At 45.5% G+C, this 26,482-nt stretch overlaps 1 protein-coding gene across 3 annotated transcripts; it reads left to right on the top strand.

Moving 5' to 3' along the window:
* The first annotated feature begins 846 nt into the window (after positions 1-846).
* On the top strand, positions 847-24,804 carry stxbp4 (syntaxin binding protein 4). Of its 3 annotated transcripts, XM_062474368.1 has the most exons (23): positions 847-865; positions 989-1,113; positions 3,788-3,861; positions 4,491-4,586; positions 4,813-4,882; positions 5,160-5,234; positions 6,426-6,511; positions 6,724-6,883; positions 7,195-7,327; positions 7,643-7,749; positions 7,843-8,110; positions 8,177-8,258; positions 9,094-9,158; positions 9,719-9,815; positions 10,099-10,220; positions 10,736-10,825; positions 10,930-10,995; positions 13,585-13,761; positions 14,178-14,300; positions 14,511-14,560; positions 16,373-16,503; positions 22,549-22,606; positions 23,467-24,804. In XM_062474368.1, the coding sequence occupies exons 2-23, from the start codon at positions 1,058-1,060 to the stop codon at positions 23,576-23,578; spliced, it is 2,298 nt and encodes a 765-aa protein (XP_062330352.1). In that variant the 5' UTR covers positions 847-865; positions 989-1,057; the 3' UTR covers positions 23,579-24,804. The 3 variants fall into 3 exon arrangements, with proteins under 3 accessions (XP_062330352.1, XP_062330353.1, XP_062330354.1); XM_062474369.1 differs by lacking the exon at positions 847-865 and having other exon boundaries at positions 872-1,113; positions 10,766-10,825; XM_062474370.1 differs by lacking the exons at positions 847-865; positions 16,373-16,503 and having other exon boundaries at positions 872-1,113.
* The last annotated feature ends 1,678 nt before the right edge of the window (positions 24,805-26,482 follow it).

The following is a 26,482-nucleotide window of genomic DNA, read 5'->3' as shown; positions in this document are numbered from 1 at the left end:
AGGGCGCGTGCATTCAGAGAAGGCAGCGGAGTTTAACTGCTGCACCTCGAATTCACCGCTAAAATGGCACAAATAGCAACGTGGAAGACTCGACAGGGTTTTCCATAGTAGCCTAACAAGGGACTCGTGTATCTACATGAATACGTTTATTTGTCTGTTACATTAAGGCGACATGTGAATTGTTTAATGCGTCGTTTAATATTGTGGATTAATCGACAGTGTTTTCTAAAGTTCCATATTGCCATGCACTTTAGCTACATAGGCCGACTGATAGGCCTATCTATGTGACTCGACATCACATGCAGGTTTATGAATATTTTTTCCATTAATATAGGCTACCTCCATCTGTCCATTCTCTGTGGGTGTGGTCTGACAAGAATGCCTCTTTGCTAATCAGTCCCTCCCTGCCCTCTAACGGGATTTCTGTTTAAATTTAATTAATTAATATGGCTTTTCAATTAACAGCTTTGTTCACTTGTCTACCATATGAGTTACAGAGGGGATACACATTACATCAGGCCGTTTGTTCACTTGATATAATGTGTACCCCATCCCCTAACATGCAAAGGGTCTGTCCTGCCATCATGTGTTATTTTCTGTAAATAATTTCTGTTTTTAAATATTCGGGTAATAGATTAGAGGTTAGAGGTTTTAAGAAAACAGTTTGAAGTGTTTTTTCTTCTTCCATGTATTTTTCAGTCGAACGTGTGTGTGTGAGTGTATGTTTGACAGCATGTGTGCGTAGGCAACGTGTGTGTGCTTCTGTGTGTATGTCTTCCCCAGTGCCAGTCAGTGGACAAAAGGATAAGGTTCAGGCAGAGACAGCCAGTGTTGGACATGTATCAGAGTGGATTAGTGAAGAGAGGTAAGCGTGCCTCTCCCTCTGTCTAGGCGGATTTCCGTTCCAGATCAACCCTGGTTGAACCATTACTGCCGTCTCCTCTCATCTCATCTACAAACTACTGACTCTTCTTTCATGGCTGTGCAGTATGTGTGTGTATGAGTGAGTGTGATTGTGTGCCTGCATGTGAGTGTTGTATCCATCTCTGTCCGTGAGATGCCATTTCTCCCTCAGGAGGCAGAGCGTTTCGATGGACTTTCTCTTCTCTACTGGTATGTCCACCCTCTCTTTGTGTTCTTTCTTCACTTTCATCTAATTTTCTTCCTTGTTGTGAGTGAGTCAGTAGTTTACCATCGTTTTGATCTGACTGGATATCTGTAGTGCAGTATTCAGTGTGGAACGTTGGTTGCAGTTGGTCCCAGACTAACTGTGGTTGCCATGTGTAAGCAACACATTTAGTGTATATTATCAGGTTTGAGACACATCTATTACAGAAACCGTTGGGTGATAATAACAAGACAAGAAATCCTAACTAGATTCCCATTTCTAAATGTGAGTCTGCTCATATACTTTGTGGTCAGGTAAACACAGGCTATATGGTACAAAGTAAATACAGGGCAGAGTACTGCTGTAGTTACCTAAGTCAGGACCACAGAGTTACAATGACAGCCTTCAGCTGTAAGTACTGTAACTGCCATGTCTATACCTTGAATGAATCAAACTGGCATGTCCTGCATACTACATTACCACATTACCATGTAATTGTGTGTTCCGTTCGGTCTGTTCTCTTATGAGAGACCCGGGCTGCTAAGACAGATTAGCTAGCGATTAAGTGATCAGTTTAATTGTTTCCTTGTGTCATAGTTAATGTACTCTCCTAGTTGGTGGATAAGTTGCTGTCCTCCGCTGACCTTATACCCATGAGGAATAAACAACTAATCCGTGTCTGTGATGGGCACAGTCAATTTACGGTCAAACAAGTAGGCTGTACCTGGCTGTACAATTCCCAGAGCAAAGAAAACATTTTGTAAATGCAGTCAAGGGTCAGGATAGGATGATGTGACAGGGTGCCATGAGTCCAGCTCTAGTTGTGTACAAGATGATCTGATATCCTTGCCTGCAAACTGTCTCTCACACAACGACTGTACAGAAATTCTGTTCACACTGAGTAGAAAGCGTGAGGGCAGGAGAGGACAGGTGTGGAGAGGACAGAACAGAGGACAGGTGAGGAGAGGACAGAACAGAGGACAGGTGAGGAGAGGACAGAACAGAGGACAGGTGAGGAGAGGACAGAACAGAGGACAGGTGAGGAGAGGACAGAACAGAGGACAGGTGAGGAGAGGACAGAACAGAGGACAGGTGAGGAGAAGACAGAACAGAGGACAGGTGAGGAGAGGACAGAACAGAGGACAGGTGAGGAGAGGACAGAACAGAGGGCGACAGAACCCAGCGGAGCAGGGCAGAGCATGCTATGAGCCGCCTGTGTCTGTGTCCCTGCCCAGTGAACCAGCATAGCTGTTGTCAGGTTGTGGTAGCTGGCCTAGTTAGAGAGTACGCCTGCTCCTGTCAGTCAGAGGGATTATAATCAGACAGGCCAGTCCTCTCCACACTCTCCTGTTCCTCGCTAAGAACACAGAGATCTCGCTTCAAAACCTTGTTTTTTCCGTGTATATTAACCTATTGCCAGATTCTGTGCCTAAACTCCAAAACTTGGAATTTGGAACTAGGACAATAGATTTCACAATATTTCTTATTGTCGCTTTGTCTGTCAAATCAAATATTAAAATGTCTATATTTAATCACATTTGTTATATCATATCTATGGATAAGCCCTGGGACACAGCTAATAGTATGACACATTCTCACATCAATTAACCTCATAATACAATGAGCACTTCCGACCTCGCATAATGATTGGTTAAGAGCCATGGTATATTTGTGATGCGTCAATCGTATCAAGCCTCTTTTCAGTTTCAATTTCCTTATGACAGCGCAACAAATGAGCTACACTAGATTGCTGTGCCTTATGTTCTGATATACCAACCCATGGGTTATTTGTGAACCTTCTCTGGAGTTATTGCGTCACCGTCTTACCTTTCATTTGAGTCTTTTTGACAGATCACAATCCACATAACTGGACCAAAGTGGACACACACTCATAGAAAATCCAGTTGAGTGTTATTGCTGTTATACACTAAGGAGAAGATATCTTTGGACAGTACTGTAGGCCAAGGAAGAAGAATGTTTTATTAAGTTACAGACTCACACACAAGCATAAACATTGATTTTTACTTCACTCATTCCAAATTTTTCCCTCCCTCCCTCCCTCCCTCCCTCCCTCTTTCTCCCTCTCTCTCTAACACACACACACACACACACACACACACACACACACACACACACACACACACACACACACACACACACACACACACAAACAAACACAGATATACACACACACATACACAAAGTGAACTCTGGCTGGTCAGTGTTGCCAGTCCGGTCAGACTGAGTTGTCCACATGAGATTAAAACTGGGACTCAGCACACAGTCAGGTATGACTTTGTAGTTCATGTCTGGTTTACAGTCACAGACGTTTTTTCTTCCTGCTGACTGTTGTTGTGAGGTTGGAAAATTGCCGGTTTAGCTAAGGTCAAGTTGGAACAGTGACCGAGTGCTGAGTTCACTCGCAGAAACATGGGGACACAGTATAAACAAAGGAATAAACAAAATCCTGGCCTGATTTGATTATTTCTTTGCTGAATCCTGAGAAAGAAGGTCATATGACGAGAGCCTAAAGAGAGCCCTCTCTCTGCATCCCACAGGGGAGGAGGGTTTATACCCTTCATAAAAACGGAGGGATAAACAGAGGGATGAAACAGAGGAATGTTAAAGAGGGATGTACTGTACGAGATAGATGACAGCGGACTTGTGTGTGTGTTTCAGGACCATCATGGGGCCTCAGGGCATCAACCGAGCCGTGCAAAGACTGGAGTTCTTTGACTGCAAGAAGGGACTTGGTCTGTATTACTGATCTAAACACGTTCTCTTTATCCACCCGTCCATCCGTCCATCCGTCCATCCGTCTGTTTCTCTGCCGTCTGTCTGTTTGTCTGTCTGCCGTCTGTCTGTTTGTCTCTCTGTCTGTCTGTTTGTCTGCCGTCTGTCTGTCTGCCGTCTGCTTGTCTGTCTGTCTGTCTGTTTGTTTGTCTGTTGGTTTGTCTGTTTGTTTGTTTGTCTGTCTGCCGTCTGCCTTTCTATCTGTAAAGCAACACCTGTATCTATATATACCAACAGAATAATCCTATATCTCCATCCCAGTAATCCTAATCTAATCTATAGCTATGTCTACAACCCACAGGAACCCTACCTACAACGCTCTATTGATGTGCCTATAACTCTATGTACTGATATACTGATAAATCTATATACCTGTAATCTTTAGATATGTAACCCTACATCTGTTTCCCCTGTAATCCTATCTATGTAGCCACATACTTGTATACTGTATGAATATACATCTGCCTCCAGAAACATGGCAGGAGTTAACAAGTTCAACAGTTCTTTGAGAGGTGTGAAAGTGACCTGAGGCTAGCTGCTCATTAAGCTCCTTCACTATCAGAATAACTGTCTACTGCTTCCTCTATAGGGGTGAAGATTATCGGAGGTTACCGGGAGGTTACCGGGGAGGAATTTGGCCTCTTCATCAAACGAGTGGTAGCTGGTGGCTTGGCTGCTCAGGATGGTAACTGCTGTGAATATTTTAGTTATTTTTTCTTTGTTTTTGGTTTGTTCAAATATGAATGACGATGATGTGAAAATGCTCTCTCTCTCTCTCTCTCTCTCTCTCTCTCTCTCTCTCTCTCTCTCTCTCTCTCTCTCTCTCTCTCTCTCTCTCTCTCTCTCTCTCTCTCTCTCTCTCTCTCTCTCTCTCTCTCTCTCTCTCTTCTCTACCTTCATCTATGTTCTAGGGCGGCTTAAGGCAGGTGACCTAATTTTGCAAGTCAATAATAACAATTTGGTTGGCGTAACTAATGACAGGTAGGTCAATTGTCCACAGTGCTAGAGATGACATGGCTTGTTTATTTACATTTGAAATGAACTCAGTATATTTTCTGATTACACTAAGCAAAGTGATGCATCCCAACAAGTTACAGTAACGATTTACTAAACGGACAGCATGTCCATATCAGTGCTTTATTTCAGTTTCAGTCTTCACTGCAGGGAGTGTTCTTAGAGTTGAGGTGTGTTTGTCAGAGACAGGACTGTGGTCTGGCCCAAGTGTGCTACTACAAACTGCTATTTTGTGATCCTATAGGGCAGTGGAGATACTTCGCTCTGCTTCAGCCTCCAATCACATGTCCCTTTTGGTCGCCAGGGATGATGAGTCCAGGTAACCAATATATAACATTTCCCTATTTTTGTTACGTTATTGCTACGGCAGTAAACTCAGATTTCTGTACAGGTGTATCGTTTTCGTTTGTTCCTCGGTTTATTTGGACCCCAGTGCCTCTCCGTGTAGCCCTGAATGACAACAGGAAGCACTGGACATAACAAAGAGTTAGCTCATGCATCAATGTTGTCCTGCTTACTGTAATGGGCCTAATCTGATTAGCAGCTAATGCTAATGAGCCGTTTGATTGCTTTCGATATAAATCTGAAAAGAATACTAGGACTGTAAGAACATTACAGTATTTATGGTGTTAAAGTAGTAGCCAGGAGAGGATGAGCGAGAGGATGAGAAGGATTCCAGGAGAGAGAGAGAACAAGAGAGGACAAGAGTTAGAAAGAGACAGAAACAGAACTGTTTGTGGTGTATTGGTTCACATGGGTAAATAGAAAACGTGTCACATTGTTCACAGTTCTTCCTGTCCTGCTGATGAGGATGATGTAAACAGACCTGTCACTCTGCTGCCTCTAGAATTTTGCCTGTCAGTGACGTTATACCCCCAGCCAGATGCACAGTGACACAATAGGGACAGCAGTCTAGTTGTCCACAGGCTGCACTGCGCCCTGAGATAAACTTGTCGGCCAGCTAAGTGCCGCCAACAACAGCATTATGAGTCATGTCGACCTAGGTTCAGATAACTTACAGCAAAGTCTTAGAGAGGAATCTAAGGTAAAGTCAAAGAGTGAGTGAGTGAGTGGGTGAGTGAGTGAGACTGAATGAGTTATAAAAAGTGAGCCAGTGCACAAGAGAGTGAGTGAGCGTGTGAGTGTGGAACTGTCTAACTGACTCATTGACTCACTGACACAGGGGGACTGAGGGGACTCCTAACTGGTTATTCAGGGCAGACAGTTTATGCAACGGTGACATGAAGCCAGGTGAGCAGACCAAGGCCCCGTCTGAGACAGTGTGTCTGGATCAGCTGTCTGCAGGATCAGCCATCTCATCTACTTAAATTAAGATCATCCTCCGTCAGCAGCTAACACAACAGGGAGCCCGTAATGGACATTGGGCTTTAGGCGTTTTGCCACGCTATTGTAAATACAACCAGTGAATGTTTGTGTCCATTGGAGGGAGACAAAGATCCATCGTACAGTTTCACCAGGACATTCCTGCCTGTGTGTGTGTGTGTTTCAGGAAGGAGTTCCTGGAGCTGATGGAGAAGTATGGCTCCAGCAGCAGTGCGGGATCAGGGAGGATCTCTCCAACCCAGACCTCCACAGGTTAGCACGGCTGCTCAAACGCCCACACTGATAGAATCTCATTATATTACTAACGAGTGGACCTCCGGACATGTCCCGTGCTGCTGATAATACGTTCTGTTGAAGGTGTTGATAACGGCTTCATAACATGTACGGCCATTTGAATGAACTCAATAAACTTGCATTCCCCTTCCACCCGTCTCTCCGTTTCCCTCCTCTCCCTCTTTCCTCAGGCAAGACGACAGACACAGCCTCCTCCTCCTCCTCCTCCAGATCCACAAGCCCTCAACTTCTCAGCCCCAAGGAGGCAGGGCTCCCTGCTCCCCCCTACAACAGCAGCCCCCCCTACACCACCTCCTCCTTCACCGTACACGCACAGACGCACGCCTTCACGTGAGTCCAGGGAGTCCGAGCCGTCTTCCTCCGTGCTGTGGTCCACAGAAGGCTCGTGCAGGCCAGACAGGGTTCCCCATAGCTAGACTAGAGATGCTTTTAGAGTCCAAACTCTAAAATAACAAGTATGGGGATTACACCTGGCTGAACTGCTCAGATACACAGCCTCTCTGTCTACAGACTAGAGGCAGAGGCAGGAGATTAGGGCAGTCTCAAATCCAGCGCAGCATCATTGTGTTATTAATCATGTACAGTGTGCCTGGGCCCTCCATGTCAACCTATTTTTTTTCTCTCTCTATCTCTCTCCCTAGTGACAGCGTCATTCAGTTGATATGCGTCTCCAAGGGAACAGGCCTGGGACTTGTCATCAAGGGTGGAGCCAACCGAGCCGAGGGACCAATGGTGTTCATTCAGGAAATGGTGGTGGGAGGAGACTGCCAGAGGGTGACTATCTGATACGTTCACTACTGACAGAGCTTTAATCCAATTGGTTCATTCCTCACAGCGCTAAAAGTTTTGTCAGGTCTAACACTGTTCAGTCTGGGGGGCTTAGATGGTTCTCAGGGGTCTCCTAATTATGCCTGATGAAACAGGCAGCAGCACTGTTAGTAACAGTAAGAGTGATTGTATATCAGCATTAGCATTAGCAGTGGTCAAATAAGTAACAGCACCTGCAGCATTAGCGGTGTTTTGTATAGTAGAACCGCTCCAAAACACGCAAGCCTGTGGACTGAGCCTGTTCTCTATGGCCCCCTGCAGGACGGGAGACTGATGGCAGGAGACCAGCTGGTGTCAGTCAACAAAGAGTCCCTTATTGGAGTGACGTACGAGGAGGCCAGGAGCATTATCACACGCACCAAACTCAGGTGCGCTGGAGCACAGCCTCTGCGTCCTCAGTACAAGCAGTGTTAGAAGATGAAAAAAGACCTAATAGACGCCGTGTGTGTGTGTGTATGTAGACCAGACCCCACAGTGGAGATAGCCTTCATCAGAAGGAGGTCTTCATCAAGCTCCAGCAGTGGTCCACAGAGCCCTGTCTCCAACCAGGCCCCCCCCAGTGGAGCTGTGCCCCAGGCCAGGCCTCCGGCCCCCAGCACGCTGCCTTCTACGGCCCCCCTGCCCCCCCAGGCCCCCCAGGCCTCCTTGATCCCCAGGGTCACCGCCAACCTCAACCCTGACTGCCAGACTCTGCCTTCAGTCAACATCAGTCAGGTTGGACACACAAACGTATGTACGCGTGTGCACACACACACATAAAGCAGGCTCATGTTTAAATTGTGTTCATGCCTGCAGGTACGGGTGGTTCCTGTGAGAAAGGAGCAGACACGTATCCCCTCCCCACCTGAGAGTGCCACCGTCACAGACGCCAAACCGGGTGAGAGATCTGGTGTGTGTGTGACCCTGTCTCTCTCTGTCGGCCTGCTCTCTCGCTCAGCGCCCGCTAATCACCGCCTGTGAGAATCAGGTGTGCCCTGTTGTGTCTGTGCTAGGGGAAACACAACACATATCTGAACATCATGTTCCTACTGGCTTGGAGAAAACCTTTACATACGCCTACACACAGGCACAAACGAGCGTCCAAACAGGTTGGAAGCACACACAGACACACACAAATGACAGATAGCAGTCAAATGAATGTGTGTCATTTTACCCTGTGGCCTTATCTGTCTCTGAACAGTTAGAAGCGTCACATCATAAAGTCAGTCACGCAAACACACACGCATGCACACACACTTACACATTCACATACCCGGCCACTCTAATGACAGAGTAGCATCTCACGCAGCCATCCATCTCTGATCAGCAATTGTCTTTTGTTAAAACCCACACATGCACACACACACACACACACACACACAGACACAGTAGAGACACGGAAGGAAACAGCCCTGTGCTCTGAAGGGTTGGATGCTGATCAGGTTTGCTGGTAGCTGAGTGCGTCAGAAAGCCGATTGGGTGGAGCGAGAGACAGATGGCGAGTGGCGTGCTGCCTGGGGAGGACAAGTGTGAGATCTGTAGCAGGGAAGCTGTGGTCACATCCTTTCTGCCAGGCTCTCAAACAACCAGCCAGAGTGTCAGTCAGTCAGTCAGTCAGTCAGTCAGTCAGTAGCATGAGTGTTTGTCTGTGTACATACTCTGTGTATGTGTGTGCGTCTATGTGTTGCTCACTCATCTGCATGTTGACCTGTGTCTCCCTGAAACCCCATCAGGAAGTCAGGAATCCTCACACAGGAAGTGCTCCAGCAGCCGCCTCAAACTGGAAAGACTGGAGCAGGTCAGCAGTGTGTGTGTGGGTGTGTGTGTGGCGTGTGTGTGTGTGTGGGGAGGTGGTGTGTGTGAATGGTGAATACTGTGGCTTGAAAGTCTGTGTGCAAAGAAGGCAATTCTAGAAAATACCAGAAACATCAGCATGCTAGTTGGTATCAGTTGGTTCCCAGCATATTGGGACATTGTTTTACAAAGGTCATTGGGATGTAATGATGTCTCCACAGATCAACTGTTCAATAAGCTATTACGACTGGCCTGGCATTTGTTCCAAGCTAATCAAATAGCTGTGTGTTCCCATGTTTGTGTATCTGTTCCTCTATTAGGGTGTGTTTTTGGATTATGGTGTGTGTTTGATTTATGGTATGTGTGTCTGTGTGTACGTATGTATGTGAGTGTCTCTGCCCACATGTAGCTGCCAAAGTCTTCTGCCTACATTCCCACGGCATTCTGTTCCAATCAATACACAGCATTCACATCCAGTCTCAGTCACGCTAGGGGTGGTAAATGTGTGTGTGTTTGTTGATGTGCCTCCGCTGTGGGTGTGTGTGTGTGTGGGTGTGTGGACAGGCTCTGGATGCACTTGGCCTGAAGCCCACAGACGTGCAGAGTCAGATGCTGAAGGCCAGGCTACAGACAGACCCAGCTGGAACGGTGGCCCACGCTGGTAAGACTCCACCTCACTCCCTCCATGCTTCCATCTCTCCGTTTTGCCATTCCTCCATTTCTCTGTCCCATCATCCTTCCATCCCCGCACCCCTCTATATTTCTGCATCTCTACCCATTTTTTTAATCCATCTATATCTCTATCTATCCTGACACCATTTGCCAAAACGACCAGCCTCCTACTTGAATCTGTGCCCAAACATTCTTTAACTCTATTTGATATGTTCTCCTCGTGTGTGTTTGTGTGTTGGTATATATGTGTGTGTGTGTGTGTGTGTGTGCAGACTTTGAGAGCCTCACCAGGGAGTTGTTTAATCTCCAGTGGGAGGAGTCAGGTACGGGGCCGGGGTCAAGGTTCAATTCCGATGACCTATCCAGTCTACTGGAGTCACCTAGAAACCCGCAGGTAAGTCACAGGGCTCTACAGATCGGTGATCTTTTTTTTTATTTCATTAATTTAAATCTAATTTAACCAGTCAAGGATACTTGATATCTTCTGTCTTGAGCACTGGACACAAGAGCAGTAGCAACATCTAATGTGATGCCCTCATGTGACAACAATATGTAGTGAGTCTAAGTGGTTGTTATTTTGTGTAAGTGATGGCAGTATCAATCTGTTGATTTAGCAGGTTAATAACCTTTGAGAGTTTTAGTTAAGTTGGTGCAGTTCTATGGGCATATGTGAAGGCCCCAGTTTAATTTACATTTAGTCGTTTAGCAGACGCTCTTATCCAGAGAGACTTACAGTAAATACAGGGACATTCTCCCCGTTTCATTGCATATAATTTTTTGCTTTTTTTTATTTGGTTAAATATATTGGTTTTATAATGTGCTTTATGCTGCTAGTCATGCAGAAAGAGAAAACCTCTGTCTGTTTGTGTGTGTGTGTGTTTGTGTGTGTGTGTTTGTGCGTGTGTAAAGCCATCACTTTCAGATTCTGATGACCTGGAGGAGATGGAGAGACTGAGGAAAGACCACATTGAGGCCCTGAGGGAGATTAAGAGACTGCAGGTATACTGACTCTGGTCCACAGACCCTGCTGTAACTAACTGGTCTCTGACTATTTACTATTTACTGTGTGTGTGTGTGTGTGTGTATGTGCCATGTGTCCCCAGGACCAGGTGGCTGAGTCACTAAAACTGAGACAGCAGATGCAGCAGGAGTTCACCAAGGTCCAACAGGTCAGTTACCTCTCCTTAAAGACGCAGTACTGCCTTTCAGACGGCCGCCTGGCCCAGTGTTCAGGGTCAAGCTGCGAAATAGATGTGGTTTGGGGTGGAAAGTCTGGAAATTGTACATCCACTAGGAGGAGCTCTACACACGCACACACACTGATGTCCAACCCTGTGAATAGAAGAAGTTCTTAGCAATACACACCAGTGCAAAGTGATATATTTTCAAAGATCAGTCTTATAGGAACACTTTACTATGCAGTCCAAGTACTGTCCTCTGAAACTATAGAGTGTGTTGAAAGCTCTGAGAAGCTCTGCGTTTGTGTATGTGTGTGTGTGTGTGTGTGTGTGTGTGTGTGTGGGGGAGGGAGGGAGAGGCATAGCTGATGTGTAGGCCTGCTCTGAGGGGTGAGAGGGCTCATGGTAAAAGTGAGGCTGCGGTTCCAAAATAGTTCTATGCTGTGTTGAGTCAGAACCACAGTCTAAATCTCTCCTCCGCTCCTCGTCCCCCTGCCTGAGTTGAAAGGAGAGTTACATAAACCACACACATCAATATCCAGGTACAGATGTAGACCACATTTGAACCACATGGCCTTGTGAGAAAGTGACCACACTGTTTTGACGTTTCATGTATGTATTTTGAGTATTGATGTAGAAGTATGTATTTCTTTAATGTTGTGTGCTCACAATGATTGTCATCCGTGCCCCGCTGTTCCTATGGACGAGCCATTCCTCATCTAACTCAAGTCAATCCCAAGCCTTTGTAAGATTGGTGTGTGGTGTGCAGGTCTGGACTGGGACTGAAAATTGGCCCAGGACTTAGAAACACAGACCGGCCCACGCCGTGTATTATTATAATATATATATATTTTGCATTATGCCGCGGACATTTGACTTGATTTGTCCGTTGGGTAAATCTCCCGACTCTCCCGACGGCCAGTCCGACCCTGGTGGTGTGTATATTTAGGGTTAGTGCTAGGGTTAGGTCTGGTATTGGGTTTAAGTGTTATGACCTTGGGTCTTGTAAACCTGGATGAGGTCAGGAAGCTGAGACTAAAGGGGTGTCTCCTATTGACAGCAGATCTCCTTTACATCCTTGTTATGTAACTGATTTAACTGCTTGTACTCGCTGTGAATTATATTATTGTTCCTTGCTTTCCTCCAGGTACACTCTAGCACTTTCGAGGATCATGTTGTTTAATTGAAATTTGTTTAACTACATGCTCTTTTGGTTGCACCCATTGGCACTTATTTGCTTTTCACAATGTAGGCTTCATGTTTTGGCTACCCGCAATGTTTTTTGGGGTTATCTCGTTGTTTATTATCATTGACCTATGCACTTTTTGTAAAGCTCTCTCTTGTAAGTTGCTTTGGATAAAAGTGTCTGCTAAATGAATAAATGTAAATGTAAATGTATGGAATCTAAATCAGCACCGCATAAACTTTGAGGTCAGTTAAGAGCTCCACCACTAGTGGAACCCTGGGCCTGCTGCATCAGCTGACATGCGTCTCTGACAGTTGGGTAAGATGCCGTCACCAGGTGTGGTATCCCATCCATCATGTGTCGTTAACATGTCCGCTGTGTCAGTCTCTCGTGTGAGCTGAGACCGTGAGGCGTGTCTGAGCGTGACAGACCCAGCCACACCCAGCAACAAGCAGCGCTGTCTGAAAAGCAGAAAATACCTGCTGGATTCTTAAGCTTCCATTGCTGTCAAAAGGAAAACAGAATTTAGCAAAGACTGTGGGACAAAGGGGAAGTCTCTTGTTAGGGCAATCATTTATCAACTGGCTGTTTGCACGGCATAAAGTCAGCCAAATGGTCCTTCAGGCTGAATCAGGTTTTTAAGAATCCCCATGTCAATTCCCATTATGACATTGAGCACTAGAAATACAATGTCATAAATGTATTTCGCACAAGCTTTTGTCCAAAGCAACATACAGGTGGGGATCTGAACCTGGGATCTGAATCTTAACCTGCAGTCAAACGCTCTAACCACTGAGCTACACCTAGACAAGACGTCCCAAGACAATCCTCCTCCTGAGCTTTGCAGCAAGTTATGAGTTTGTGCTCTCCACTATGTGCACAATGCAGACCGACTCAGTAAGCCAGGAGTGATCAGCTCAGACACTAGAGCATGCTAGAATGACTCAGCATGACCATGGGCCTTCACTCTTCCCTACTGCTGGGCCATGACCCTGATGAGCAGTGACAGAGCAGAAGGCTAAATCCAGACTTGAAGGGGCACACCAAAACATGGAGCTCGTGGTTCAAGGTTACTCATTATTCAGTTACTAGTTTTGCTACTTAACTAGGTTTGGAGAAAGATAACATTGCAGCCAAAGCTCTTCAAATCAACATTCCTGTTCTTTGCGAAAGAAATGCTGAGGACATAATGCTGCCTACCCCACTACTTTCACACAGCACAGTCTAGGTTGTGCCCTTTAAAATGTCATGCAGGGTGAAACTAGTGATTAGATTCATTCTCAGATACAATGGTGAGTGTTTCTTTGTTCAGGTGTTCATCCGTTTGAATCCAGTGACAAAGATAAGTCATTTGGTCTTAGTCACTTCTCTGTCCTCCTCTCGTCTCCTTGTAGGATATGAAGGCTGGAGCAGAGGAGAGCCGTGCCCTGCAGAGCCGGCTCCACCTGGCGGAGGCAGCCCAGAAGCAGGCTCGGGGGATGGAGATGGACTATGAGGAGGTGGTCCATCTCTTGGAGGCTGAGATTGCCGAGCTGAAGGCCCAGAGAGGAGGACAGCCAGCCCAGTCCAAGGTCAAGGATACCTTCCCTCTCCTCTGGTCTCCGGGTGTTTCCTGGTCTTGGTAGAATCCACTCCAGGTTTTCCCTTCCCCAGCATAAGTAGGTCAATGTGTGCTGTATTTTATTCAGTAAAGGGTTGCTGAGCAAGTACTTTAGTGTGATGTCATTGACATCAGACAAACATTTTTTAATTATGTATAAATATGACAAGCAACACTACAAGTCACTCCATCCGTATGACTTACTATCTGGCCCTTAGCTCATGCTGGACAGTTGCCAAGCCCGTTGGATTTGGCAACGTCTGAATCCTCCCCCTACCATCTCAAACTACCACCAATGATACTATTATCGAGTCATCAGATGCTGAAAGAAACAATTTAGCTTTAGAAGAATCAGGTAAACAAACTGTGACCTTTAACTTATTTTAGGAACAGGAAGAGACAGAGGAGCTGAGAAAGCGAGTGGCTGTCCTGGAGTGTCAGCTACGGAAGAGCGAAGGGTCCAAAAAGGGCTTTGAGGTGTCCACCAATAAACTGCTCAAGTTTGTGGAGGTACGTAGCTTGCTGTAGTTCTAAACCTCATGCTGCTACACTAATTATCACTGACCAATAATGCAACAGATAAGGATGAGATGTTGCCATTAAAACAACCTCAGTAATATAATAGATATTTCATTGCTGAGTTGCTGTTGCAGTCTGTAACTTAGTTGAACCTCAGGAAGTAACAGTCTTCTCTCCTGACTCACACTCTCCTCCACTCAGGCTGCTCATGAGTTCCTCCAGGAGAACCAAGGGCCTGTGAAAAGCTACAGGTGAACACACACACACACTCCCTCTTATTCCTGTCCTGATTGTACCTTTATGGTAACTTTGATCTTTCTCTCTCAGAGAGAGTAATCGAAGGCACTGTGTTTGGGTCTTATGAAGTGAAGGATTCATTCACAAGGCTGCAGCTAATGGCCTGAGAGACATAGATACTTTTAATGTGTCGCTTTTAGCAGCATGTATTTTCGAAGCTTGCGTGAAGGCAGTGCTCCCAGGCCATCCTGCCTGCTTTCCCTGGACTGTAGAGAAACAGCGCGCCTCTTTTTGTCTCTCTCTCTCTCGCCGTTTCTCTCTTGCACACAGCTTCTTTCCCTCAATCTCTCATCATCTGTCTCACTCGCTCTCTCTCTGTCCGTCTGTCTCTTTCTCTCCCTCCATCCGTTCATTTCTCTCTCCATCCGTCTCTCTCTGACAAACTCTGCATGTCTCTTACATTTACATTTAGTCATTTAGCAGACCCTCTTATCCAGAGCAACTTACAGTAAGTACAGGGACATTCTCCCCGAGGCAAGTAGGGTGAAGTGCCTTGCCCAAGGACACACCGTGTCCGGAAATCGAACCAACAACCTTCTGATTAATAGCCCGACTCCCTAACCGCTCAGCCATCTGACTCCCCAGCCATCTGACTCTTCTCGGATGGTAGTCATTCCATCTTGCTAAAGTGTACTAATCAGTGTGTGCCAATCCTAAAAACCTCCTGTTGTTACCCTTTGTGTGTGTGTGTGTGGGTCTTGGTGTCCTTGTGTGTGTCTTGACCCACACGCTCAGTGGGAGTTCAGCCTGTGGGTCTATAATGAGGGACCCTGCAGACTGCACTGCATATTAGCCAAGTCTTGCTCTGTCCCTCAGAACCTCCTACCCCTAGCACACACACATACACACACACACAGACATGCATACACAAATACACATATACACACACACTACCCTGACACAGCTAAAGCCCTGCATGATCCTTAATGAGGACAGGATTAAGGCTTGTTACTGTGACCCTTTTGCACTGGACTGGTTATGAAACCTCCAGCTTCCTCCTTATGACTGACACAACAATTCGGGCTGTGGTTAAAGAAACAGGACCAGGGCACCTGTAGTTAAAAAGCATCTCGGAGCCCAGAGTCTGTCTGCTTGGGTAATGCAGCTGTTTCTGGGTCAGAGATGGGGAGATAGGATGTGTGACCTGGTGTGCAATTAGCCTCCTTTATGAAACACATGGTCAGTGCAACGGTAACACCTGTGCTACAGTCAGTTGTCAGAGTGGTTCTAAAGCGCATTATTCTGTTTCTTTGGGTATCCCCCACTGCCCCTACCCCCCGGCTCGACCCCCCACCTAGAGCACACCCTCCCCCCAACCCACAGGACAGTGGGACACTAGAGTTGTTAAACCTGAATGTCTCCCATTCAAGATTTTCACTGTTCTGTCTGCCATTGTTTGGGTATGTGGGGCATCGTGGAACTAGGTTGACCACTTGATGAGTACAGCATGGTTGTGTGTGGCGCGAAAGTGACGTCCACTCCATAATGTTCCTGGAAATACAGACCTACAGCACTCAGATAAAGGGAATTCATTACACATCCTGCTCATCACAGTTCCAGCACCATCTCCATCATTCATACTTAATATGGACTTTGACATAGGAAGAAGATGGTTCTAACATACCGTCTCAATGCAATCATTGATTTGGGGTGTTAGACCCAGAGTTATCTTTAGGAGGTATGGAGAGGGTATGGGGCTTAGGGGTTAGGGTCTAGGTCAGGGTTCCAGCTGGTTGAACATGTCTTGGCCTGTCCTCTCTCTGCAGCTCTGGGGACGTGAAGGCAGGGTCGTCTCAGGGCGCTCGCCACGTGAAGAAGTCTCCTTGGACGGCCGCCACGCTGGCGGTGGAGGCTAAAGAACTGACACGCACAGTTAGAGCTATTCTGGAGGTGGACTGTAAGTGAGCTATCCTCTTCTCCTTGCATGCCGGCATGTGTCGTCCCTTTCTGTAAACGCTCTGGCCCTGGTACTGCATGCACAGCCAACCAACCAATCAACCAACAGACCCACCAACCAACAGACCAACCAGCCAACCAGCCAGTTGAACAACAAGCCAACTGCCCAATAAAACGACCAACAAACCAACAGCTGTCCAGTAGTAGTTCTATTGGAGCTGTAGCAGGACTGTCCGTCTATCTGTAGACTGGGTTTGGATCTCTAAGTATGTGCAGCTGTCGCCTTTAGGGTTGCATCTGACCCCCCTCTCTCCACTTCGACCTGTAGACGCCTCAAGGTAGCTCTCTGTTCTGTAGGTGTATGCATCAATGTCCAAAAACACCTCTACCAGTACTAGACGCCATCATCGTTCTGTTCATCAGAAAGTGTCTAAACAGGAAGTCAGACTGAGCAGTAAGGACTCCATGGATGATCTGCAGTTGAAGTTCAGCGTTTAACCTTTAACCCCTATAGGGTCTACTCTTACCTCCTGACCTCTCAGAAGTCTCAGCTAACCCTAACCACTTTGGCCCAAATACAACAAAGTCATGTATTGTCATTAGTCAAGTCAGTGGAGAGCCGCTCTCTGACCTCATTGATCAGTGGAGTGTCCCTAGCTGCCTATTAGTCAATGGAACGTCCTTGACTGCCCTAATTGGTCAGTGGATTGACCCTATATCTCCCTAGTCCTGGTGATTCACAGCCGAAGATTTAAAAGGAAAATTATTTTGTATAGTTAGTTGGATCGTTGATCTTTAAGACTACAAGCCTGTTATGTTTTGCCATTGCTTCAGTACAGTATATATAATATATTTTGTATATTATATTATGTTTACCGTATTTTTGTATGATGTAGTCTTTAATATCAAAGTGTTTAAATTTTAATAGCAATTGACACCAGGTGGGATTATAATGCCCTGTAAAAAGCAATTTAGCTTATCAGAGTGTAATGCGTTAAGAAAGTAGGTCAATCTTATATCAGGCTTTCTAAAGTGTGTGTGTGTGTGTGTGTTTGCGCTGAATGTAATCTCTCTATAGTCAGTGTTGCCTAGATACGGTGTTCTACTTACAGAAAATCATCTTACCTGAGCTGTTTCCCAGATGCTTGGTTTTCTTTGTTGATGTGCATGATTGCACATATGTGCACGCACACACATATTATAATACAGACAGATACACACAAACACACACACATTCATATACACACACGTACACACGTACACACACACACACTGCAGGGTATATGGAGATGGTGGTGTGTAACGTCACCCTGAGCATGTCAACAGTTGTAATAATATCATAAACATAACATGGTACATACAAACACAATGCCATACTTTAACAACACAATCTACATTATTATAACCAGATGCATAGTCACAACCTTGTACACCCAACACACAACCCAAACATGGGTCAAAATGTATTGTCTCCTATGTGTTTAATAGTGAAGCTCTGCTAGCGATAGGGAGGCTTAGGGTTCAGAGATGAGCCAGACATTTAGCTTTGCTTCAAAAGAGCATGTTGCATTTTTATATCAAGCTTCACAAAATAATCAGATTCTATAAGATACGAAATTTGCCTTAATCAGATCAACTCGAAGCAGTTTCATGTGTAGTCAACAATAATCAACACATCATATTATCAATAAATATTATATCAATACGACCAACACATAACCAATCTTTAGATTAGTTACAGAAATGTACATTTTATTGATTGACGATCTTGTTGTTCGTCTAAACATTTGTTGTAAGAGCTAAAAAAGAGCATAATGAAACAAAGTGCATATCTGGCCATGACTGTGAGTGTGTCCATTTGACTGTGTGTGGATACACATCTATTGTGTTCAGGTTCATGGTATTGAAACTTTTGCTCTGTGTTCTCAATGAACCAATCCAGAGTTGTATAGAATGCTAATAAAATACTCCCTCTACAGTGGCCTAAACTCTATGTGCTCTTCCTCTGCTGAACAAGAACCCTCCTGGCATCACTCTGCAGGGTTCTCTATCCTGATCTTCTCTTCATACAGAGACAGACAGAGAGAAAGAGACAGAGAGAGATTGACAGAGAGGAAATGTAAATTGAGAGACTGTGTGTGTGTGTGTAAATGCAGTATATACAGTAGGTTCCAAAATGACTGGCTCCCCTTGGCAAAGATGAGTAAAAAAATGAGAACAATCCGACCTTCAATTGAAGTAGTACAGAAAAAAGTCTGTGATCAAGATTTTTCTTTTTATTGAAACCATGTGTGCCACAATTGTTGGCACCCCTACATTTAATGCTTTGTACAACCTCCCTTTGCCAATAAAACAGCATTAAGTCAGCATGAAGGTTGTTGAATACAGACCAAGAAATCTGAGGCGCAACACTTTTTACTCATCTTTGCCATGGGGTTGCAGTCATTTTGGAGCCTACTGTATACCCATGCTGAATGTAACATTATAACATGTCTTTCAGACCAAGCAGCATGTGAGGACATCTGTCTGTGTGTTTTAGCTTGCAGTATAATGTCGCAGGGTATTTATTTCTTTGTGTTTGGTAGGACTGTAGGACAGTAATGAAGGGGCTCAGTCATACAGCTGGAGTGGGTTGGTGTGGGTGTCCTCCACGTGAGGGCTGGATTTCTGGAGGCTCTTGTGGGCTGGGGGGGGGGGGGGGGGTAGATGAAGAGGGACAGAATTTAGATACACACACACACACACACACACACACACACACACACACACACACACACACACACACACAGACATGTGCATGACAGTCAGTGATCTGGTGTCCCTTGACCTGGTCAGAAATACAATCCAACAACATGCTGTAACAACAGAGGTCAATATATAACTGTTCTTAAGTCTGTCCATGTTATGACCACGTGGGGTTTAATATAATAGAGTTCTTTCATACTGTAAATAGAGTTCTACTTGGGTTGTCTTAATTGTTAGCCGGTCCAAATCTCCCCTGTGCTGTTTGTCTCTATGGATAAGAGCCTCTGCTAAATGAATACATTATTATTACAATGGCATAGTATTTATCATCAAGGTTTATTTAAAGAAAAGAGAGTATTGAGCATAACCCTCTTCAGCGCTTCATGGTGTTACATCACTATGGTAACATGGTACAGGATTACCAGTGTCCAGGTTCGTGTCGGCAGTACTGTAGGTGCTCTAACCCACTAGTTTCCCAGGAGAAACACACACTTTCATGAACAACAAAAGGTCTCTTCTTGTCCTTTACCAAATATTGAGTTGACCAAATTTGATTGTTCAAACTGACAGTTAGCCCACTGCTTTTTCATGTAGCTTCCCTGCAGCGTTCAACCTATAAACATCACATCAACTAGTTCACATTGGATTGGGTGAACTGTGTATGTACAGTCCTGTTGTTCTCATTACATCTAACGAACCCTGCTGACCTCAATAGATTGGATTAAGGTTTCACTGAGTGTTGACAGATTGCCACACACGGATGCACAACAAGGATCTTCCATCAATAATTTCCTTTACCCTTCTTCTTCCCCCTCGCCCTCCTTCATCGCTTCCTCTCCTCCTCCCCTTCTGTGTCTCTGTGATGTCATAGTGTCTTAAGCAGCTTTCATGCCTCATTTCTCAGTACCACCAGACTCAAGCCTATTGGCCCAGAACAAAGCATTGATTGAGCCCCGTGGTTCACGTGGCTGAACCCCCCTCACAGGGCCCCCTGAGGCCAGGTACAGGCCCCCTCTCAGGGGATGAGGGTCCACACTCCCCTGGTCCTCTCTTGACTTCCTGCATCATATGCTGGGTGGCATCCCAGATTGTCCCGGCATGTTTCTTATCTAGCAAGCTGAGGAGAGACCCTCTCATTCCTTCCAAATGTGTCTCATTCATCATGTGTAGTCAGGAAGGGAAAGTGCCTGAGCATCCAAGCTATATGTTATTCTCTTCACTCTTTAGCAAACCATCAGTCAGCCAGTTGCTGCTCTGCTGTTGGCTGTTCATCAAAGTTTTACAGACATGTTTTAGTAGAGCTGACACATAATCACTTGTCATTCTGGCCTCCCTTGTCAACATTTCTTTGAGGATTTTCATTTCAAGTTCAAGTATTCTATTGTCAGATGCACAGAACAACACAGGGTCAGACTGGGCACTGGAATTCTTTGGACAAGACAACGCAAAGCAACCTGGCATAACATAACATATAAGTACTCAAAACATAGGTAACACCTATGATAAGCTAACATATAATATAATAAACCTCCTAAATATACAAAATAATAAACAATAAAGTATACTAAACCTATAATACACATAATATCCTATACTAAACTTATAACCTATACTGACCTAGAGACAAGAAGGGTACAATTAGTGCAATATTGCTGATAGTGCAACCAGTAGCTGAAAGTGCAACCAGTAGCTGAAGAGACAGTGTGTAAAGTGACTAGTGTGAGTGTCGACAGTGTATCGATGTCCATATCAATGTTCATTCAGAAGCTTGATGGCCCTTGGAAAGAAATTGTAGTCCAGTCTGCGTGTGTGAGACTGAATGCTTCGGTATTGCCTGCCAGAAGGCAACGGGGTAAAAAGACTGAAAGATGGGTGGTAACAATCCTGACAGCTTTACTGAGGCATCGTGTGTGGTAGGTGTCCTGTAGGGCTGGGAGCTTCCTGCCGATGATGAACTCAGCAGAATGGACCGCACTACGTAGGACCTTGCGGTCCCTGTCTGTGCAGCTCCCATACCACACTGGGATGCAACCAGTCAGAATGCTCTCTATAGTGCATCTGTAGAAGTTAGTGAGGATGACTGAGTCCATGCCAAACTTCTTCAGTCTCCTCAAGAAGAAGAGACGTTTCCGGGCCGCTTTGACCACCTTGTCCGTGTGAGCAGACCAGGTGAGATGTATTGGTGATCAGTGTGAATGAGGTGCAGTCACCAATTCTTACCACCTGTGGCCTCTCCGCCAGGAAGTTGAAGATCCAGGAAGTTGAAGATCCAAGGATGTGAAACCCAATCTGAAATCTCCACACAATGCACCCTCGTACTATTGATCCAAACTCAAGGATCTCTCTCTGTGAGATCATGTTGCTTTGTCACAAAGGTGAGAACTCTATGTCGAGTTTTCAGAGACAGTCTTCTTGACGTAGAACTGCAATCCCCAGGTCCGGCTTGACAGACACACTCCGAAAAGCTGCATTCTCAGATCTCACAGCATAGACAAGATGACAGCACAGCAGTATGAGTTACCTTCTGTACCTTCTGTACATTAACAGGAGCACCGGCTGATATAATCACATGTGTTTACATGATATGTATTCCAGAGTATGTGAGGGGTCCCCCCCACCCCCTCTATTTGTCATACATTTGCATCCGCCAAACAGAAGCTGTCCTTCTAGTATGTCTGTTTCTACATCTGTGGCCAAATCCTTTAGCCTCATCACCTGTCAGCAGAAGCGGGCAGAGTTACACACCACACAACGGTTCCTTTTCTTCTCAAGAGTTTAAAGCTGGGCTCAGATTTCGCCTTGGTAGCCCTTCAGGGCATCTTATGAATTTCACACACTGTCTTTGTCAAAGTATAGGGTTCTAACAAGAGTATATAAAGTAGCCTCTAATGGAGATCAGCGCCTCTTTTTATTCACGCTGACAAAACAAGGTCAAGAGACATGATACGGGCGTGGAGCTTTTTCTGTCAACCAGGGAGCCTGTCCTGTTGTTATGGGTGTGACGGCCACCTCTGAATAACCATCAGCCCTTCAAACTCACACCTTCATACACTGCCCTTCTGCAGCATCGCATATCCAGACTTTTAACAGAATAGCTAATGAAAACGGGTCGTTTCTTGAGATGGTCATTTGTGATCGTACTATGAGTCAAAACACCCTAGATTGAGCCTGGTGATGTGGCAAGTCAGGTTGGAAGCACACTGTGAAGCTAAACTGACGCAGGTCTCCTGTCACCAGACCTCCAGTAGTAGTGTGTGGATCAGGCCAGCTGACGGTGTCCTCCTCCATGTTCTCTCCTCAGGTCTGCCGTATGGATGGGAGGAAGCCTACACTGCAGATGGAGTCAAATACTTCATCAAGTAAGACACCACTTCCAGGGGAAGATCTGGGATTGAAATTGTCTTGGGACAAGGATTTGGACTAGAGTACTTTCACTGGATTAATCTGGATATTTTGATTCAATGAAATGATCAGATTATAACAATGGGAGATAAATAGCTGCCCTTGTGTAATCAATCATGATATATCCTTTACATTTAGTCATTTAGCAGGATCATTGTGTGAAGTGCCATTTAAATGTAATCATGCATTCCACCCACACCCCCTCGACAGCTTAGCATCAAACCCATTGGTTAAAAAAAGTTTCCAAAGCACTCACACCCTTTTTAAGACCTGAGAGGAGGATTACACCACCTCCACTTAGCATCAACATCCACTCTAGGCAGAGTGCCCCGTGGTCGATAAAAGATGTTGGAAACTAAGTGCTTCTGGTATTGACTGCAGTGTTAAGTATTGTGATGACGTGTTCTTGGAGTGAATTACTGGGCTCAAACTAGTCTAAATAGATGGAGCTTTCCAATAGCCTCCACAGTTTGGCACCATAGCCCTGGATACAAAATAGACCAGCTAGACCAGTTAGACCAGCTAGACCAGGCCATTCTCCAGACCAGCTAGACCAGGCCATTCTCCAGACCAGCTAGACCAGGACATTCTCCAGACCAGCTAGACCAGGCCATTCTCCAGACCAGCTAGACCAGGACATTCTCCAGACCAGCTAGACCAGGCCATTCTCCAGACCAGCTAGACCAGGACATTCTCCAGACCAGCTAGACCAGGACATTCTCCAGACCAGCTAGACCAGGCCATTCTCCCTAGAATTATTCAGGCTACAAAAAATCGGGAAACTAATTGATTCATCCTGCTTTGTGTTTGATTATAGTCATGTGACCCAGACAACGTCGTGGACCCACCCTGTGACCAGTGCAGTGGGTGGAGCCGACAGAGAACCAGGGGGGCATGTAGTGGACACACCAATAGAAACGGAGACATAAGGTGGTGTATTAGCCTAATCTGACGTCAAACATCACGCTGCGAGAAGACTGACAGGTCTTGAACATTCTGACAGAAGTATGTTAGAAAGATGAGGAGGCAGAGAAGGGTTGTGGAGGAGGAGGCTTTTCATGAAGACCAACCCTGCAGGTCTGATTGAACAGTAGACCAGGATACACAGAACACACCTGTCCAGATAACATGCATGCCATTCTCCTCTCCCCTCAGTTCCTCGCCGCAATAACTCAAACAAAGCTCCAGTGCTCGCTTTGGCCTCTGAAGTCACGGAGCTCAGAACAATGTTTGTGTTTGTCTCCAGAGCAGGGCAGCTGGGTCTGAGAATGGCAACAGAAAATCCTTTGCTGGTACCTTTGTTCGCTACTGTGAAACTGAATCTTTGAACAATGTTTCCCAACTCTGATTGGGCGTCTCTCAGTCAGAGCAGAGCTGGACTGGCTGCTGGAGAGCTGAGACAAACCTGCTTTGTGTTTCCCACCCCCTCCCTTAGCTACAAGCCCTTGAAGGACAATTAACAACAATACATGACAGATTTCACAGGACAGTTTAACCCTACGGTTAGTAAGATAATGTGTAACAGTAATGTGTAATACAAAGTAGTAAAATAACAAAATAGGCATATTATTAAAATGTGCAGGAACAGATTTGTATTGATATGGAATAAGGCTGAGGAAAGCAAACCCCCTCTCTCAAGAAACTACTGCAGACTTCCAGTATCGTTACCCCAGTAAGCACCTTACCTTTCAGCTCTCAGTGTTCTTGAAGTATATGATAACTTTTCTGTAACATGCCTGGTTTGGTTTCTGGTCAACACTCCAGTGTTCTACTGTACTGTATACTGTATACCCTTGCTAGCCTGTACCCTGCCTCATGGCCTAGCTGCCTCTCCTCCTGGCCTGTACCCTGCCTCATGGCCTAGATACCTCTCCTCCTGGCCTGTACCCTGCCTCATGGACTAGCTACCTCTCCTCCTGGCCTGTACCCTGCCTCATAGTCTAGCTGCCTCTCCTCCTGGCCTGTACCCTGCCTCATAGCTTAGCTACCTCTCCTCCTGGCCTGTACCCTGCCTCATAGTCTAGCTGCCTCTCCTCCTGGCCTGTACCCTGCCTCATAGTCTAGCTGCCTCTCCTCCTGGCCTGTACCCTGCCTCATAGCCTAGTTGCCTCTCCTCCTGGCCTGTACCCTGCCTCATAGCCTAGCTGCCTCTCCTCCTGGCCTAGCTGGCATGTAGATTTTAATCATTAAGCAGATGCTTTTATCCAAAGCAACTTACAAATACCTGCCTCAACAATCATAGCAGTTCATGGATATTAATCTGTAAGAGATCTTTCTTTCCCATTTATCTTGGAGTTAAAAGCAATCAACGTGGGTTATTCATGTTATTGAAGATAACCAAATAAAACGTGTCCTGGGGCTGGTGTGTACATTGGAAAAAGTGTAATGTGTGTCTGTGTATGTGTGCTCCCAATAAGGCCGAATGTTATTTATAGCATATGTGTGTGGCCTATGCGTACAGTTCAAGCCAACAGCCACCCTGCCTACAGCTGAACGTATTGATTTTACCTCTGTAGCAAGTGTGGTTAAATATATCTCCTTCTGTTGGAAACACTAACTGCATCATGCACACACCACCATGTCAACACACCAATGGATAAACATACATACCTTTAAGACTGTCAAGAGCTGTATGGGTGTGTGGTTAAAAAGTTGCATTACATTTCTCCTGCCTTTCCTAGTCTAGGCTGTTCAAGCTCACCTTCCTGCTCGAGCTGCTCTCCAACCTCACACATCAGGTTTTGCTTAACGGAAGAATCCACTTAAACACCACTGCTGTACGTGCTTGTGTGGGTTTGTGAAAAAGAAAATGGCTAAATACTGTATATCTGCAAACCAACTTGCTTGCTCTGATGTTAATGTACTCTATCACAGGTAGATGAAATGTTGGTCCGTCACTACCAGGCCAGTCAGTCACTGTCTGCCTACATTACAGTCTATCAGACTGGTTGGATGAGGGTGAACTGAATTCAGAGCAGGATAAAGATCACACACAACACACCTGCTAATTTAGGTCAGCCGCCCTCATGCTGATCACATACTAAGCCTCTTATTGACAACATAGAAGGAAAACACTCACTTCACATCAATGAGGGTATTTGGAGTTTGGAGGAGAAGAGTGAAGATCTTATTGTCTGACCAGTTTATTTACATTTTATGGAGGACTGCAGGCCTTCTAGTCTTGAGGCAATGTCCACCTAGGTCTGTGTTGAGAAGTCATGAACAAGAGACCAGGAGCCTTGTGACAAGTCAGCCTGTAGGAGATTTGTTGCTGCTTAAATGTGGAACTGGAAATGCATACTGTATTACATTGAGACGTCAGGAGAAAACAGCTAGTAATGTATGCGGTGCAGGCTGGCATCGCCCACTCACTGATCCCAGTATTCTATCCAGAGGAGCATGATTGGAGGAGCACTGTCCTACTTTTCACAGTAAAGGTCGTCACAACACCGCTGTGCTTTAGCAACCGCTGTTGCCAAGGAAGTTTTACTCAGAGGCAGATAGGGCTTACAGAGATAGCAGATGAGTTCTAGCAGCAGGTTTTTTTAAATTGTATTATTACTTTTACAAATGTCATCAGTAGCACTAGTACTCACACATTTAAACGGTACTCACATCAGAATGGTGTAAAATCTGACTGACTGTCTCTAACAACACTAGTGCAGGACACAGATATACTACTGTAGTATTGTCTCACCGTTGTACCACTGACTAGGCTACCAGTATTAAAATAAATAGCTATTGACTATTCAAACACAGTTGTGGTACTTGAGTAAAAAACTATCAGCTGGTTAATAATGCTACATTGTGATCACACTTGAGGATGTTACAAA

This window comes from Osmerus eperlanus, chromosome 12 (assembly GCF_963692335.1).
Source record: "Osmerus eperlanus chromosome 12, fOsmEpe2.1, whole genome shotgun sequence".
In the NCBI taxonomy this organism is placed as follows: Eukaryota; Metazoa; Chordata; class Actinopteri; order Osmeriformes; family Osmeridae; genus Osmerus; species Osmerus eperlanus.
The sequence above is the reverse complement of the archived record's forward strand: the minus strand, read 5'-3'. Positions and strand labels throughout refer to the sequence as shown.

Excerpts from the sequence above, each read along its gene's own strand:
- stxbp4 (XM_062474368.1), top strand. The coding sequence starts at position 1,058 with ATGCCATTTCTCCCTCAGGAGGCAGAGCGTTTCGATGGACTTTCTCTT. Across the intron at positions 7,328-7,642 it reads TGGGAGGAGACTGCCAGAGG|GACGGGAGACTGATGGCAGG; the intron begins GTGACTATCTGA and ends GGCCCCCTGCAG. Across the intron at positions 7,750-7,842 it reads ATCACACGCACCAAACTCAG|ACCAGACCCCACAGTGGAGA; the intron begins GTGCGCTGGAGC and ends GTGTGTATGTAG.